Source organism: Heteronotia binoei, chromosome 17, assembly GCF_032191835.1.
Source record: "Heteronotia binoei isolate CCM8104 ecotype False Entrance Well chromosome 17, APGP_CSIRO_Hbin_v1, whole genome shotgun sequence".
NCBI lineage: Eukaryota > Metazoa > Chordata > Lepidosauria > Squamata > Gekkonidae > Heteronotia > Heteronotia binoei.
The window spans coordinates 26,224,729-26,242,956 of NC_083239.1; the positions used below are offsets into that span (position 1 = coordinate 26,224,729).

General features: G+C 44.1%; 1 protein-coding gene across 12 annotated transcripts in view; it reads left to right on the plus strand.

Annotated features, from left to right (window-relative positions):
• The window catches only part of PTPRU (protein tyrosine phosphatase receptor type U), a 495,642-nt gene that overhangs the window by 311,538 nt on the left and 165,876 nt on the right, over positions 1–18,228 (plus strand). For all 12 annotated transcript variants that reach the window (XM_060257887.1, XM_060257891.1, XM_060257888.1 and 9 more), the window contains exons 9-11: positions 2,996–3,105; positions 9,176–9,377; positions 16,243–16,345. In XM_060257887.1, the coding sequence (XP_060113870.1) occupies positions 2,996–3,105; positions 9,176–9,377; positions 16,243–16,345 (415 nt within the window). The remainder of the gene's footprint in view (positions 1–2,995; positions 3,106–9,175; positions 9,378–16,242; positions 16,346–18,228) is intronic.

An 18,228-nucleotide genomic window follows, 5' to 3' on the forward strand; every position in this document is an offset into this window, starting at 1 on the left:
TATGCTGTAACTTTGGTGCCTCTACCTAAAAAAACAGCTCCCCCAGAGACCCAAAGATCAATTCTCTATTATACCCAATGGGAACCAGCCTCCATAGGGTATAATGGAGTGCCCAGCAGAAATTTTCCTTCTCCCCCCCAATTTCTGATAACCCTGAAGTGGAGGGAGGGCCTCCAAAATGGAGGATCCCCTGCCCCCAACTGGGGATTGGAAACCCTAAGGAGCGGGGAAGAAATCACCCTTTTCTCTTCCATGCATGCTTTGACCATTGTTTTTATTTTTGGGCTGTTATTTTCAATACTGGATTGCTCTGTTTCATGAGCCGCTTTGTATGGAGGGGGAAGGAGAGTTTTAAACAAGCAATTTTGACATTGATTAAGAGATGATGGAGGTACGGCACACAACGGTTGACCCATATGGCACAGCAGGGCCCGGCTCCCTACCTGTGGTGTTATCCTTCAGCTGCTGCCCTGCCTCTGCCCTTTATCCCCAGGCACCCCCTTCCTTCTCTCCTTGTCTTTCCTGTTTTGCTTAGTGGGCTGTCTGCCTTGGCTCAGCAAAACGCAATTAAATGGTTCCCTATAAAATATACATGAGGAAGAATCGCCAGCAGATACAGCAGCCGAGTGCTTGCCCGAGTGCTAATTTGTGGAGGATTGAGGGTTCAGGCAGGCCATAATTGGCTCAGAGAGTTTTGGATTATGCAAATGCAGGTAAGGTAATGGTCCAGTTTCCACCCCCCCCACCTCCTGAGACGTGAAAAATCTCCATTCCCAACTTGTTCGTTCACTATTGACGTGCGGGCTACGCTTCTTGGCCAGGAACTAGTTTCCCAAAGCAAAACACATGCAGAGAGGTTCATGTGGTTGGTTTAAAAGTGCCTTTTGAATCCTCTCTCATTCTGTTCACTTGAGTGATGGAAAGTCACTTGGCTTCTGTTTTCTGTTTGCTGGATCTTTACCACCAGTGCTGAAATAGCAGCCATAGAAAAAGGATTTTTATAAGGAATAGCCTTGTTAGCCATGATGGACAAGATGTTGCTTTATTTGAGAGAGACAGTGTGGTAGAGCAGTTATGGTGTTGAGGTACTGACACATTTGACTCCAGTGGCATAGTGGTTAACATGTTGAACTAGGACAGAGGCCTCCAATGTGGTGCCCGTTGGGGGCCACCGCACCCGTCAAATGTTTTTAGACAGTGGCTGGGCCAGCAAGGCTTCTGATTGACCACTGGAGATTTGATTGACTGTGCAGATTTTCAGAAATGTTGCTTTGGCAACATCTGCCACCACAGCACAAGGATCTTCATTATGTGGCTGAAGGAAAGCTGTGGCAGCCATTTTGTTGCTGGCTCTTCCTGTGACAACCATTTTGTGGCAGCCATTTTATGGCTGTACCAACAAACTATGTCAGAATTCCAAAGGTGCCTGTAGGCTCAAAAAGGCTGGGGACATCTGGACTAGGACCTGGGAGACTCTACTAAGGACATGAAGCTCACTGGGTGCCCACTCTCTCAGCTTAAATTGCCTCATAGAGTTGTTGTTATGAAGTTAAAACAGGGGAGAATGGTGTTACAAGCTGCTTTGAGTCCCCATTACAGACAAAAGTTGATTATAAAAATCTAAAGAATCAACATACTTGATGGAGGCTCTCTTCTGTGAATTGTCCTATCCCCAAGAATATTCCACACATTGGTTGGATCCAGTGGATCTTTCCCTTGTTCTTCTTTCTCCAGCCGTCCTTTCTGATTCCAGGAAAGTGGATCCCAAGTCACATGACTGGTGTCAATTAACATGTAGATTGGGGATGGGAGTCCGGAAGAGGATGAAGGGAACCCTTCCTGACTCATTTGGCAGTGGAGCTGCACTAATGGAAGAGAAGGAGAGGGTGATTTCAGTCTCTTCCCTGTCTCAGACCTGTAATCCTGGAAATGAGCATTCTCTGGGGTTGGAAAGGAATGCTGGGAAGAGGATTGGAAAGGGGAAAAAATCACAGTCCTTGCATGAATAGTTTAGGTTGTCAGATTCAGCCCAGTTTGGTAATAGAGATTAGAGTGTTGGACTGGGGAGATCTGAGCCAGCATGCTATAGTGGTAGAGTGTCAGGCTCTTGATTCATAAAGGTCAGTACTGTATATTCAGACTGGCTGCTGCTTTCCAGGGTTTCTGGCAGATTTCTCTCACACCACTTACTGCTTGGTCCTATTAACTGGAAATGCCAGGGATTGAATTTGGGACCTTCTGTATGCCACTGAGACATACTCCACTCACAAGCTTCACTCCTTCTCCAGTTAAGGAATATTGCATGGCAGGTTTTGGGAGAGACCCTTTTTGACCTGAGACTCTGGAATGCTGGTGGTGGTCACATTTCTAACCAAAAAGGGACCAGCATTCTAGCTCAGCAGAAAGAAGCTTCATGTTTACATTGTTGGAGAAGGGCTGTATCTCAGTGGCAAGAGCACCTGCATTACATGCAGAAGGTCCCATGTTTAGTCTTTGGCATCTCCATTTAGAATATTTGATTGGGAAAGATTTTTCTGTCCCTGAGACTCTGGAAAATAGCTGGCAGTAATTCTAAATAATATTGAACTAGATGGATCATCTAGTGAGACCATGGCTCAGCTGTAGAGCATCCACTTTGCATGCAGGAGGTCTCAGGTTCAATCCCCAACATCATCAGAATTAAGTATTAGGGGATATGAAAAACCTTAGCCTGAGACCTTTAAGAGCTGCTGACTATCAGAGTAGAAAATATTGATACACCAATTGTCTGACTCCATAAAAGCTGGCTTCATTTAGGCAATGCTCTTGACTTATTACAGGTCAGCTGCATGTTTCTACATATAATTGTTGACTGTGTTGGAATGTTTGGGCAGAGATAAATCTGGATAAAAAGGCTATAAGGATTTTATGAAATGAATATGATGCTCCTGTTGGTTAGTCCATCATGAAAGAAGATCATCTTATTCTTTTCCAATTTTCTCCTTTCTTGTTCAAGTTCCTGGAGGCATTGCTTCAGAGTCTCTAACATTCACTCCCCTGGAGGACATGATTTTTCTGAAGTGGGAGGAGCCAGTGGAGCCCAATGGCCTCATCACACAGTACGAGGTATGTCTATCACCTGATCTTTCTTCAGAGCTGGGGTGCAACAATTTATAACTGATCCTTTTTAGTGGAGATGCCAGAGTTTGAATCCAAGACCTTCTGCATGATTGGCACGTACTTTACTACTGAGCCATAGACTTTCCCCATAAAATGTGTTGCTCCTTAACATAGGGATCAATTTGCCCTCAGCTAACCCAATATCATGTGGCTGGGGAATCAGCCAAGAATAGGTTTGAAAGGTCCAACACCCCCGTGAATGCCAAGCAATAGAAGCTCCTCGGGCTATAATGTTGAGGTAGGCCACATGGCAGCAGCATGGTCTAGCTGAGACCTATCATATCAGGAAGTATGGAAGCAACAGATGGTATTTATTGTCTTCTCAGCCAAGATATCCTTGGCTGGCCACATTCTCTTCAGTTAAAGATATAGCGAAAAGGGTCTGTTGTTGCCAGGCAGAGCTCCTTGAAAAGGTCCGTCTCTGTGTTTGGTTTCTGCCATGTTGTCTCCCAAATGCAGCCAGGCAAGACCCCCTTCTTATCTCATTCCGCTCTTCAGCTTATGCCTCTGCCCTCTCTGGCATCAACAAAAATTATTAGAGCACAGAAAGCAGCAAAAGAGAATAGCTGATTCCTATCTGCTCTGCTCTTCATGCCCTGCTGGCGGAAAAACAGGGGCTTTTGGAGAATGACACAGGCTCCATTGTAATTCCAGAGATGTGGCTTTGCAATCTTGAAGATTAAGGATGACTTGATAGTTCCCCCCTCTGAGCCCATTGTTTAGACTGCAGGATTCAAGTTGCTTTTTATCCCCTTTCTAAGAGCCTCTGTCCTGCTTCTCGCTGAGGTAAACCTGTGTCTGGACCATACCCACCAATATTTCACAGATGAAATAAGGGAAATTTTTCGAACAGCAGAAGCAGTGCAATCCTAAACAGTGTTACACCCTTCTAAGACCATTGACTTAGAAAGATGTGTATCTGCTTAGGATTGTGCTGAAAGTGGCACACCCAGGCTTTCTTCCTTAGCCTCTTACATTCATGTACTTTGCTTAAGGCTGTTTCCACCTGCTGTATTTGTTTATCCTGCCATCCACCGATTCACAGCCAAGGGAATATTTGTTCTTTTGGCTGAAGATATATCAAAATAAATAGTTTGCCCTGTGATACATTATCAGCTGTTCGAAAACAGATTCAGCAACCACTAGGCTATTCTATGACTGACTGTATACTGTGTGAAGCCTTAGTTTTCATGTGTGCATGTGCATTAAATGCAAATGTATTGCATATGTGAATCAAAGAGAAGGTGCGAGCATTCCCTGCTCAGTGATTTCCAGAAATCTCAGGGAGGGAGCAGAACCCCACAGAATTCATTCATTCATTCATTCATTCATTCATTCATTCATTCATTCATTCATTCATTCATTCATTCATTCATTCATTCCTCTGACTTCCTGTTCAGTGGAGACCCAAACTGGCATACATTGATCTCCTCTCCTCCATTTTATTCTCTGTGAGGTGACTTAGGCTGACAGGGTCAAGGTCACCCAGGGAGCATCTATGGCAGAGTGGGGATTGGAAATTGGGCCTTCCCAGCTCCTAGCCTGAGATTCTAACCCACTACACACCACACAACTTTAAGCAAATCACACAAAGAAAAATTGGACAAGACTTCCCCAAGAGATAGAATCGAGACAGTGATCAACCAGGTGAGGACCAAGGAAATAGGGCGCTGCTATGGTAAATTAAATAACTGGAATGTAGCACTTCAGATTCCATATTGGGATTCTCATTATTAATTAATTATTATTATTATTTAGCTAATTTCTACCCCACCTGTTTGAAGACAGCTGGAGGGGGTACAATAAGAACATAAGAGAAGCCATGCTGGATTAGGCCAATGGCCCATCCAGTCCAACACTCTGTGTCACACAGTGCTCAAAACCCAGGTGTCATCAAAAGGTTCATCAGTGGGGCCAGAGCTCCAGAAGCCCTCCCACTGTGTCCCCCAGAGCACCAAGAATACAGAGCATCACTGCTCTAGACATAGTGCCCCATCTATACCTTGTGGTTAATACCTACTGATGGACCTCTGCTTCATATGTTTATCTAATCCCCTCTTGAAGCTTTCTATACTTGTAGCTGCCACCACTTCCTGAAGCAGTTAATTCCACACGTTAATTACTCGTTGGATGAAGAGGTACTTCCCTTAATCTGTTCTAAACCTACTGCTCACTAATTTCATTGAGTATGAGAAGGGGAGAAAAGTACTTCTTTCTCTGCATCCTCTGTCTCATGAATAATTTTGTAAATCACTATCATGTCACCCCTCAGTCATCATTTCTCCAAGCGAAAGAGCCCTAAATTCTTTAACTTTTCTTCACTTTTCTTAATCATTTTAGTTGCCCTTTTTTGCACCTTTTCCAATGCTATAATATCTTTTTTGAGGTGTGGTGACCAGAACTGTACACACAGTATTCCAAATGAGGATGCACCATAGATTTATACAGGGGCATTATGATACTGGCTGATTTGTTTTCAGTTCCCTTCCTAATAATCTGCATCTTAGTATTTTCCTTTTCTATTGGAGTCACATGCTGAGTTGACATTTTCAGGTAATTATCTACCCTGACTCCAAGATCTCTCTCCTAATCCGTTGCTGCTAGTTTGGACCCTATCAATGTGTATTTATAGTTGGGATTTTTGACTCCAATGTGCGTTACTTTGCACTTGCCCACATTAAACCTCATTTGCCACATTGATGCCCACTTGTCCAGCCTCAACAGATATGTCTGGAGTACCTTATAGTCCTCCTTGGTTTTCACTGCCCTGAACAACTTAGTATCCTCTGCAAACTTAGCGACTGCTTCCAACTCCTAATCATTAACAAACAAGTTAAAAAATACTGGACCTAGTACCAAACCCTGCTTACCAGTTTCCACTGTGAAAAATGCCCATTTATACTCACTATTTCCTGTTAATTAGCCAGTTTTTAATCCACAAGAGGACTTTGTCTCCTTATCCCATGACTACTGAGTTTACTTGGGAACCTTTGATGAGGAACTTAAAAAAAAGCTTTCTGGACATCAAGGTAAAAAATATCTATTGGGTCACCCTTTCCACATGCTTGTTCATCCCCTCAAAGAATTCTAAAAGGTTAGTGAGACAAGATCTTCCCTTATAGAATCCATGCTGATTTTCCCTCAATATGCTTTTGTTCATCAATGTGCCTACTGATTCTATTTTTAATAGTGGATCCCACCAATTTACCTGGTATTGACGTTAGACTGACCAACATGTAATTTCCCAGATCTCATCTGAAACAATTTTAAAGATGGGGGTTACATTAACTGTCATTCAGTCCTCAAGAATAGAGGCAGATTTTTTTGTCAGGAGATCCACAAGTTCACATTTGAGCTCTTTTGGATGGTTGTATGCCATCTGGTGATTTGTCAATTTTTAATTTGTCCATCTGTTGTAGGTCCTCTTCTCTCATCACCTCAATCTGACTCAGGTCTTTTGACACCCCTCTTGAAATTGGCAGTTCTGGAGTGGGCAAGCACCTTCCATCTTCCACAGTGAAGACAGAGACAAAAAATGCATTCAGCTTCTCTGCCATTTCCCTATCATTTTTAGTAGTCTTTCTATCACTTGGTCATCCAAGGGCCCCTTTGCCTCCTGGCTGGTTTTCTGCATCTAATGTTTTTGAATATTTTTTTTATAGCTGGTGTTTATGTTCTTTGCAGGATGTTCCTCATAGTCCCCTTTTTCCTGTCTGATCATTGACTGCATTTTATTTGCCACAGCCTGTGATCCCTTTTATTTACCTTACTTGGACTAGTTTTCCACTACTTAAAGGAATTCTTCTTACAATGAAAATTAAATTTAAAATGTATATGGACAGTAACTAATTCAATTGGCCTTGACAGGATGGAAAGCTGCTCTGAAATGAATAACACTGAAATTCATCAAAAACAAATGAAAAGTCCTACATTTGATCAAAAAGAATGAAATGTGCAGTGTAGGGTGGGGGATAACAGGGATGGCAGTAACAGTTGTGAAGATCTCAGGACTGCAGCCAATCACAAACTGAACGTGAGCCAACAGAGTGATGCAGCCACAAAAAAGGCAAATTCAATTATTAGGATGTATTAATACACCTAGGTTGCAATAACACACACTAAATAATGCACTTTCAATGCACTTTCCAACTGGATTTTAGTGTGTGAACTGGCAAAATTCAGTTGGAAAGTGGATTGAAAGTGCATTATTTAGTGTGTGTGATCACAGCATTAGTGTCTGAGGCATGCAAAGTTATAGTTTGGGCACCAGCAGAAATACGTTGCCAAAAGGGCAAGGGTTAATAGGAGGACAGTGAAATGGTTGGGGATCTGGAATGGAAGTGCTATGTGTTGATGACTGTGTATGTTTAACCTGGAGAAAAGAAGAGTGAAGGGAACCTTGACCAGTTAAATACTTGAAGAGCTATCATATCGGCTAGGGCAAAGAGTCATTCTCCGCTGATCCAGAGAGCAAGACTAGACCTAATGGAATTAAGTAACAGGAGAGTACAACTGAACTTGAGCAGAAGTTTCCTAAATGGGGAGAGCAGTTTCATAGTGGAACCAGCTACCCTGGGAATGGGAGAACTCTACTACACTGGAGAGTGTCAGTTATAGTTGTCAGGCGATGGAGACTCAAGGCAGTATTCATTGAAACAATGTATACTTTATTGGAAACTCATAGCTGGTTACAAAAGTTGAGACTAATACTTGGGAATGGGTGACTCTTGGTCTTATGGAATTCTACATCAAAGCGATATCTAAACAAAGCCCCTTTTCTCAAAACAACAGGGAGTGAAGGTGCAAACCTTCACACGAGAGCTTCCGCTTATCTCTTTGCCTCTGGGAAGATGCTGGCCGACCGCGGTATCTATTAATGGTTGCATTCCTTTGCTCTTTTTACAACCTAAACAAAGTTAACACTTCAAACGTCCCTTCTTTGATATGCATGCTAGCTACAGTATAACAAAAGGCTATGGGTTAGTATGAAGAGTTCATTTGGTTAGTATTTTATAATTTCAGCATGATAGAGCTACAGAGCCTGACAATAGTAGACAGCCATCCCTTGCAGATGTTCTAATGCTGGCTCTTGCAGAAATGTCTAGGAACATAGGAGAGTGCAAACATTTCTGTTCTATTTAAAACTAATGAGAGCAGCTTTCCATATTCAGATCACGGTGGCTTCTGTATTTGGGGGTGGGGGCGGCTGTGGAGTGGTGGCAGATCATCTACTTGAAATGGAGAAGGTCTTGGCTTCAACTACCAGTATCTTGAATTCTGTAAGTTTCAGGTTGTAGGTGATGTGAAAGACAATGATGATACCAATGATACTAGATGGACTAATGGTGTGATTTAGTATTAAGGCAGTTAAAATTGAGTCCAGTAGCACCTTAGAGACTATCAGAGGATGATGACGACGACGACGACGATAATGATAATATTGGATTTATATCTTGCCCTCCACTCCGAATCTCAGAGTGGCTTACAATCTCCTTTACCTTCCTCCCCCACAACAAACACCCTGTGAGATAGGTGGGGCTGAAACAGCTCTCACAGAAGCTGTCCTTTTAAGAACAACCCCTGCAAAGCTATGGTTGACCCAAGGCCATTCCAGCAGCTGCAAGTGGAGGAGTATAAGCTTTCGAGAGTCAAAGTAGAGTAGAAATGAAGATCTCTGAGTCCTTTTAGCCTAGTCAGAAGGCAGGAGAGATGTTGTAAAGAATGCTTGTAAAGGATGCACAGCTACAATGCGTATTGCAGGCCTCGGATTCAGTGGGAGCTCACAGGAGCGCACCTCCTCCTTCCGAGAGTTCCACCTCCTTGCCCATTGAATACTATGTGCAGCTGCATAACAATCCCTGGATGAGCTCCACCACCTATTTTTCTACAAAATGACCCCTGGCTTATGTAATCAGTTTGTTCAGAACAGAGGGAAAAAGCTTGGGGGCAGAAAACTACAATTTGTAGTTTCAGTGTTCATGCTGACATAATCTTAAAGTGTATTCCATTATCCTAGATCAGCTACCAGAGCATCGAATCCTCTGACCCCGCAGTCAATGTGCCTGGACCTCGGCGCACCGTCTCCAAGCTCCGAAATGAAACTTATCATGTTTTCTCCAACCTGCATCCGGGAACCACCTACCTGTTTTCAGTGCGGGCACGAACCGGCAAGGGCTTTGGGCAGACGGCTCTGACAGAGATCACCACCAACATCTCAGGTAGGGGGAACGGGAGGGGGAAAGAAAGGGAAAGGCTCTTCTTTCTTTGGGAAATCTCCGCTTTGCCAGATGTCAGAACTTGACTTCAACACTTCGAGACCATGTCTCCCCTTCCAAGTTTATGGGCCAGGGAATTAGTACCATGTCTTGAATGTAGCAACATCTGGCAAGCGTGTAGAAGTCGTGCTCCTCCCTTCCCGGAAAACAAATTGATGAGTGTGATGAGCTGGTTTTCTGCTGACAAACACACCCATATGTGATCGTGGGACTCTATTGCAAGGCTCTTTGCCAGCTGCTGATGCAACAGAATTTCATTAACTATTCTAGCCATTCCCCCTCCAGTTCTGCTTCGATACACTCCTTTCTTTTGCCTCAGCTTCTCTTACTTTCATCTCCCTCTCTCACACACTTGTCCATCCTCCCTCCCTCCCTCCCTCCCTCCCTCCCTCCCTTCCTTCCTTCCTTCCTTCCTTCCTTCCTTCCTTCCTTCCTTCCTTCCTTCCTTCCTTCCTTCCTTCCTTCCTTCCTTCCTTCCTTCCTTCCTTCCTTCCTTCCTTCCTTCCTTCCTCCCTCCCTCCCTCCCTCCCTTCCTCCCTTCCTCCCTTCCTTTTTCTTCCCCCCTCCTCTTTCCCTCTCTCTATTCTTTCCTTCTTTCTCTTTGCTGATCTTGCATAGCTGGACAGAGATTCTGGGGCATATGCAAATGAGATATGCTACTGAGCTCCTGCACCTTTTTCTCTACAAAATGACCCCTGGTTAGGACCAATACTCCTGTGGGCTCTAGGATGATTTGAAATGTGTCCAGCTCCGTTTGGCAATTGGAGGGGGAAGCACTCTAGGTTTTCATTTCTGTTCTTGTGTAAGTCATCCATGTTTCCAACATCTACAGAGGCTCCCTAAAGGCTGTAGCTGAGTGGGGATCAAAGGCTACCTGCCCTGCTGCCATGGCACACATTGATTTTTGCCACCTCTGTTTCTTTACACGACTAAGCAGTGTGTGTGAGACAAGAGTAAGCCACTTATTAGGAAAGCTCTTGCCTGTTCTTTTAAAGAGAGAACTATGTTTCAGTATTTGCTTCTATATTTGAAACATGTATTTTTACCATTACAATTGATTTTACATTTTGTGTGTAACTATTCATAATATTTGATCATTTTTGATGAATTCATATTTTTCCCTACCCCCTTTTTCCTTCTGTTTCTGACTGTCTTCTGGGGGGGGGGACTTAATCACAAAGATTAAGCTATTTATTTATTTTTATCTATAACATGTACAGCTCTGAAAGGTGTGCACGTGTTGATGCTAGTACATGACCTCTGATACATCTAGTATGTACATGCGCCCTGATGGCAGTCATGTACTTTCAGTCATGCTCTGATCCAGGACCATAAGCCAAATGTCCCCCATCCCATAAAACTGGAGACTGGGCGCAGAGGTGGTAGTCTTGATCAACTGGCTTGGGTTTTTTTCCTACCAGTTTTAGGAGGGAAAGCTTGCTCTGGGAAGGGGGCTGCTCTGGTGTTTGCTGCTTTTTTTTTTTTTTGAAGTTCATGTGCAGCCTCATGCCCAAGTTCTGCATCTGTGCAAAAGCAGGTCTGGCTCTCTGAAGCCATGAGAACATCAAGCTTTCTCCTACTGAGTCAGACCCTTGGTCTATCAAGCCAGTATTGTCTACTCTAGCCAGCAGGGGTTCTCCAGGGTCCCAAGTAGAAGTCTTTCCTGTCAGCTACTCCTTGGGTGTGTTAACTGGTGATTGAACCTGTGACCTTCGGAATGCAAAGCAGAGGTTTTGCCACTGAGCCACAGCCTCATCTCCATTTTAGAGCTCTGGCCAGAGGCCTGATGCTTCAGTTCCCTACCTTGAAATTTTGGTCGCCTGGTTTTTGAGGCAGCTTACAGCTCATCATGTTATAACCCAGAGGTCCCCAACCTTTTTGAACCTGTGGGTGCATTTGGAATTCTGACAAGACATGGTGGGCCCACCAACAAAATGGCTGCCATAAAATGGCTGCCATGGGAGGCGGAGCCAGACACAAAATGCTTGTCATGGCTTAACTTCAGTAACAGAGTGCAGATCCTTGTGCTACTCCTAATCAATCAGTAACAATCACCTTCAGCCCATTCAAATCAAACAAACAGCAGTTCCCCAGCAACCACAAACTCAGAATTTTCAGCAATCACACAGTCACACAAACTCAGAAATTCTGAGTGGCAGCTGCTTCCAAAGCAATATTTTTTAAAAAAATCTGCATAGCCAATCAAATCTCCAAGCCATTTAGAAGGCTTGCTGAACAAAAGCTCTAGCTGACCTCACTTACTTCCTAACAACACTTGGCAGACACCAGAAAAGGCGTCAGAAGATGTTATTAGCATTACGTTGGGGAACCATGTTTACATGAGATAATGTTGTTATAACCATGTCTATGTGAGATAAGCAAGACAATGCAAAACAGGTTTAAAAAGACATATTAGACAGAGTACATAGAAAACCCAAGAGAAGTGCAAGAACACAGAAAAATCCCTTAGTATCAGATGCTGGGACTTCTTTGCCCCATCCCATATTTTTTTTACCTGGCCAACTGAGTAGGTGCCTGACAGACAGATATGGGGAAGGGCTTTCATCAAATGGAGCACAGAGAACACCCATTCATCCTCCAATGGCAGGGATACCTAAATCAAGATCTCTGCTCTCAGGCTTCCTCAAATGGTCCCATACTATTGCTACAACACGTCACCACTTAGACTCTTTGGATTTTTTTAAAGTACTCCAACAGCTTTGAAATGATTTTCAAAGTGGGCTATGGATGGTGCAACTGCGTTCTTCATTGCCAGTGATGTCACAGATGCTGTACAATAGGTGCCATGCTGTTGTGATCGATGCATTAGCTTGGAGGAAGGATGGTAAGTTCCTAACAACAAAACTGCCCTGGCCATGCAGCAGAACTGCTTCTTAAGGGGGAAGCATCTGGTTTCCCTGGAGCGTTGGAGTCGCAACTGTACTGTGATTTCAGCCCCGATGGCCATTGCTTGGAAAGGTCATTACTCTTCACAAATGACACTTCAGTACTTCCCAGCTGTTGCATATGTTTGACAAGAGGTAGCTTTTGTACTCTTTGCCAGGCAGAGGTGCCACAGCTGCAGCAAACCTGTGGCCACTGGGATGGGTGGCAATGCCGTGGTGCCTGGCTGACAGAGTAACCACACATCCCACCAGACTGGCTTCTTTAAATATGCTTCCCCTTACAAAAGGATTCTTCATGCTCCAGAGAGCCCTTCCCCCCTTTCCAGCTACCCTGCAGTCAGAATTCAAATGGAAACAGTCGGCATTACATTTTACAACCCTGCTGGATAATTTACTCGCCTAGCGGTCCAAAAGCCGGCTTGTTTACATTATGGAGGCTCCGGCATTGGAACACATTTCCTAACTCACTGGAGCGGCTTTGATGGTATCTATTAGAGGGGGTGGTCTGGGACTGAAGAAATTGAACACTGTCGGCCCCGCGTCTCTCTAGAACCGGTCTTAGAGAAATGATATTATCTGCATGAGTGGGGAAATGTTGTCTGAGGTGGAATAGATAAGGTGGTTATGTCTGAACAAAGAAGGTTTGTGGGGTTTCTTTGCATTATATTTCACAGAATCTTGAATGTGCTTTTTTCTGCTCTGGAGAGGGTGTTTTATTAAGGGATACAGATCTGTGTTGTTAAGCTACATGCTATAGCATAGATTCATAATTGCACAAGAGTTGGGCAATTGTTTAAGGTTTGGACACAAGCAATGCATTCTACTGCATTGTGACGGGAAAGCAAACATAAGAGTCAGCTGTGTAAGTTATTTTGGAGGAGGCGCTGGTGTTCACACTTACTGATCCGAGTACCACTTTGTGGAGCTGGATGAGGGTTGTGGTGCTTTGTGGTGCTGGATGAGGGTTGGATGCAGAATGTGGAATGAGTGTAGAGATACAGACAACCTTTGGTTTCCAGTTTGACTTGGGGAACCCATCAATCTCTGAAGGAGACTTCTGAGGCATTGTTGCCTTGACAACTGAGCCCCAGTCAAGAAGGGAAGTGGAGCAGCAATCACATAAATGCCCTTTCCCTTGTCATTTCCCCCTCCTATGCTGTTAGCTCTTAAAAATAGTGCTATATCACTATACAGTAATTATGCTATAGTGGTACAGCTACTACTAATTTTGTAAATATAAATAAATAATTGGGCAAAAAGTCTCCCAATAGTGTGGTGAGTATGTATGTGAATTGGCAGGCATGGGGAAAAATATTTATTCCTTTATACCCCATGCTTCATCACATTGGGGACCCAAAGTGGCTTACACTGTTTTCCTCTCCTCCATTTTATCCTTACAACATCCCTGTGAGGTAGGTTAGGTTGAGAGGATGTGATTGGCCCAGGGTCACCCAGCGAATTTCCATAGCAGAGTGGAGATCTGAATCTGAGTCTCCCAGATCCCAGTTTCACGCTCTAACTGCTACATCACATTGGGGCTCATACATTGGGTTACTTTTGCTGCTGTGATTACCTCTGTGTTTGCAGTGGCAATGAGCACACAGTGGAGAATTGCTGCCAGGGAGAAGCTGCCTTATTTTGGAGGGTGTCATGAGGAGCCAGGGGACCCTCGAAGTTAAAGTAGCATCAGATTTCTAAAGCAGATATTGTCGCCAAATGCATACTATGTTATCCCATCCGCTGTCCTCTTTGCCATTTTTTGGCAGCAGAGCTGGTGCCTTCAAGCCAAAGCCCAGAATTTACAATAGGAGCTTGTAGATGATATAGGGAGATCCATCTGTGCCAAGGCTGGCTCTACTGGATGGAACACTCCAAAGGCCCTGCCTCTGCATGCCAAAATATTCCAAGTGTTTGTTTTGAACCATTCGTCCAAGCATAATAGACAAGAGACGCCAGGCTAGCTCCCAGGAGGGGGAGAGAAAAAGCTGGCATTTCTTGGGAGATTTTCACAGTGACAACAGCCTCCCTCCAACACACACACACACACACACACACACACACACACACACACACACCAGGGAGGAGATTACAGAGGAGAAACAAAATAGTCTGCCTTGCAAAGGCACAAACAAGGGATTAATTGGGCTTCATTAACAAGCCATACACTACTTAGGGCTGTTTGCTAATGTCTGTGGTGTAGCCATTAACTGCGCTGAATGGGTTGCCATGTTGCTTAATGGGAGCCCAGGAATTACAAGCCAGCAGGCGGTGGACCTGTGTGACTACTAATTAACCAGGCCCTCTGGGCTGCTGCAAAGAATGAGGGAGGGAAGGGATTGTTGCAAGAAGCTCTTTTGCTTTGTCAGTTGAAGGAAGAGCAGTGGGCAAAATAAAGGCCCGTGTGGATATATTTCCATACTCTGTCAGTTAATTTATTAACGGCTGCATATCCCCTGTATCCTGCAAAGTTTAAGTGAAGTCCTTACAGGGACATGGCTGTGACTAAATGGCAGAGTGCATGTTTTTCATGCATTTGGGAGGTCTCACATAACTGATGTTGGGCAAGATCATTCTCAGCCTGAGACCCTAGAGAGCCATTGCCAGCAAAGTAGAAAACTTTGGATTAGATGGACCAATAGCGTGACTTGGTGTTAAACAGCTTCATGTCTGTATACATATACTTAAGATATTCCTCACTGGTACAAATAAGGCCTCAGCCTTAGTACCTCATCTGTTACTTGGAAAGGAACAAGCTCTGAATCAGAATGGGGTGAGAAGACCCCCCTCTCTCCGAAACTACATGCTGGGAGAGACAGGATACCCAGAAGGAATGACTGAGAACATTATGTAAGAGGAAGTTCCATTGAAGGAATCAGCAGAATTACGGGAACTAGGTAGATTCTAAATGGACACATTGACATTTGACCACCATCCCCTGCACCTCTTCTGAAGATTATCTCTGGGATGCAACAACAAATCTGAGACACACCCAAACCAGAAGTTGTAATGTTTCCCTTGGTAGCACAAGACATCTTATTGCAGATCTTCCTCTGAGAAAGGAAGATCTAAGTCTCATCAGGACCACATTGCTACATCTGGCTGGATTAAATAGCTAGGCAGCTTTTAAAAAAACACACAAAGAACTTGTCTACTGCCTGGAAGTTGCTGATACAAAAGTCCTATGGACCAGCTCCTGCTTTTCAGCACCTGCACTCTCTGGACAGCTCCTCTGCTCGCTAGCACTCAAATCTCCTGGCTCTTTGTTGAGACTTGCCAAGATTGCTAAATTGCTGGACAGCTCCCATGCTTTTGACCATTACTGCCTCTCAGCTGGACCACTTAATGCTAGAGAATACGATGCTATTAGCCTTGGACGGGGTAGGCATTTTGGGATAGTTAGCTCATTAGAAAACAACAACAGAAATGGTTCCTCCTTAGAGGTTTATGTATGTGTGTGATTCATCCTTCTCTTTGTAAGGGCTCTCTCTCACTTTTCCACGGTTTGCCGCTCTGGATATAAAGATGCCAACCAAATGTGGCATTTCCTGTGTGTTATGTGCCATCAAGTTGCTGCTGGCTTATGGCAACCCTATGAATTAATGACTCTCTGAATGTCCTATCATTAACAGGTCTTACAAACTGAAGGACACGGTTTCCTTTATTGAGTCAATCTATCTCACGTTGGGTCTACCTCCTTTCCTGCTGCTTCCAACTTTTCCTAGTATTGTTGTCTCTTTTCAGTAAATCTTGTCATCTCATTTCTGACGAAACAGGCTCCAGCTTACAAAATCTCAGGCCACGGTAAACATGTTATTCTTTAGGGTGTTGAAAGGTAGGCTACCGACCTACAGCCCCACCCCTTTATTGCATATACTAATTGTCCTTTTTGTTTCTCTTTTTAGCTCCCAGTTTTGATTATGGAGACATGCCTTCACCCCTGGGAGAGTCAGAGAGCACCATCACTGTTTTGCTGAGGCCGGCGCAGGGCAGAGGGGCACCAATCAGGTATAAGAAATCATATCTGCTTAAGGGAATCATGTGCTATAGTTGGATTTGGACATACAGTGATTGCTTTCCTGAATGGAAATCAACTGTCTTTTAATTTTTGTTCTAAATGTCTAGTTTTGGTTTCTAACTGCAGATTTGTCACAAATTTAAATTCAGCAAAGGGCTTCAGCCCCCTTGTAAACAGACGGCCATTCAGAATCATATGGAATTGGTGTGAGATCAACCACTATTTCACAATAAATGCTTACCAATAAATTGCATTCTTGCTTAGTTTTGAGTTCCTGATTCTGAACACAGGGGCTTGCACTCAGGGCTGGTTCCAGTTTTTTTTGGGCCCAAGCAGAGTGTTCACAGGGCCCCTTCTCCTTGGCCCACCACCAGGCACTCATGCCCTCCTTCCCTCTCCCCCACCCACCTGCATGCCTCCCATATGCTTTGGTGACCTTTCTTTGTCCGCTCGCCAGTCACTCCCACTGCCCATGCTCATAGTTGTCTGCAGGCCATGCTTCAGTGGCACTGAGCAGTGTGTGCATCAACGAACCATGGGTGATGGAGCACAAGTGAGTGGACTGGGAATGCCCTGGGTATAGATGGTGATGCCGGCCTTGCTGAAGCTCCTTGCCAGGTGGGTGGAGCACGCTCTTATTCTTCTGCAGCGGGCAGACCCTGAAGAACTTCTCTCTGAAATATGAGATTTTATCTGCCCCGTTTCTTGCTCACTCTCCTGTTTTAGTCTTGGCTGGATTGCCTGTTACCTTTCACACTCTACCTGTTCAGCAAAGTCAGATGGAAATCACTCTTTTTAAAAAAGGTGCAGACTCACAATCCTTCCCTCAGATAACAATTTATAAGTGAGACCTAATTTGAAGGTTAGTGTCTCTCTCTTCTGTACTGAAATGATAGCTCATTGTGGCCCTCAGCAGGCATGATGGAGAAATTCCGTGACTGGAATTTCTTATATGTAATTTGGCTTCCAAAAGCAGCTTGAGCAGGGTGTTGATATTCATTTATTCTAGATATTTATCCCCTGCTTTTGTGCCTAATGGGGACCCAAGGCAACTTAGATTGCCTCCCCTCTTCCATTTTAGCCTTACAACATCAACCCTGTGAGGTAGGGTAGGTTAAGCTGAAAAAGTGGGGCTAGCTCAGGGTCACCAGAGAGCTTCCAGAGAACAGTGGAGATTCAGGCCTTTTGGCACTTTCACACATACTGAGTACTGCACTTTCAGTGCCTTTTTATGATGGTTTGCAAGAGAATTTTGCCATTTCATACAGTCAAATCCAGCAGCAAGGTGCATTGAAAGTGTGATATTCAGCATTGCATAGGTAATTACATATTCAGCATTACATAGGTAATTTACACTATGTGGAAGAAGGCTGAGATAAAACAGGACAGGGTTTTTTCCCCTCCTAAACTAGGGCTTAAAACAGCCCATGAGAAGCTATTCTCAGCTGAGAAAATAGTAGGAGATGAAGAATAATCTCCTTAATCCATGAGCACCAGTGTGGTATAACGTTTAGAGTGTCTCTTAGATCCTGTCTAACACTCTAACTGCTATACCACACTGGTGCTCATGGATTAAGAGAGGTTAGTCTCCACCACTTGTTATTTGCTCAGTTGGAAATAGCTTCTCATGGGGCTGTTTTAAGCCTTGGTATGGGGAAACAACAGATACCTGTCCCATTTTTTATCCCACAACTCCTCCATGTAGTTCAAGTTTAGGTCCCCCTTCTTCCACTTTGTTTCTGCAACAACTCTGTTGGTTTTGGCTGTGAGCAGGGGTGGAATTCTAGCAGGAGTTCCTTTGCATATTAGGCCACACATCCCTAATGTAGCCAATCCTCCAAGAGCTTACAAAAAAGAGTCTTGTAAGCTCTTA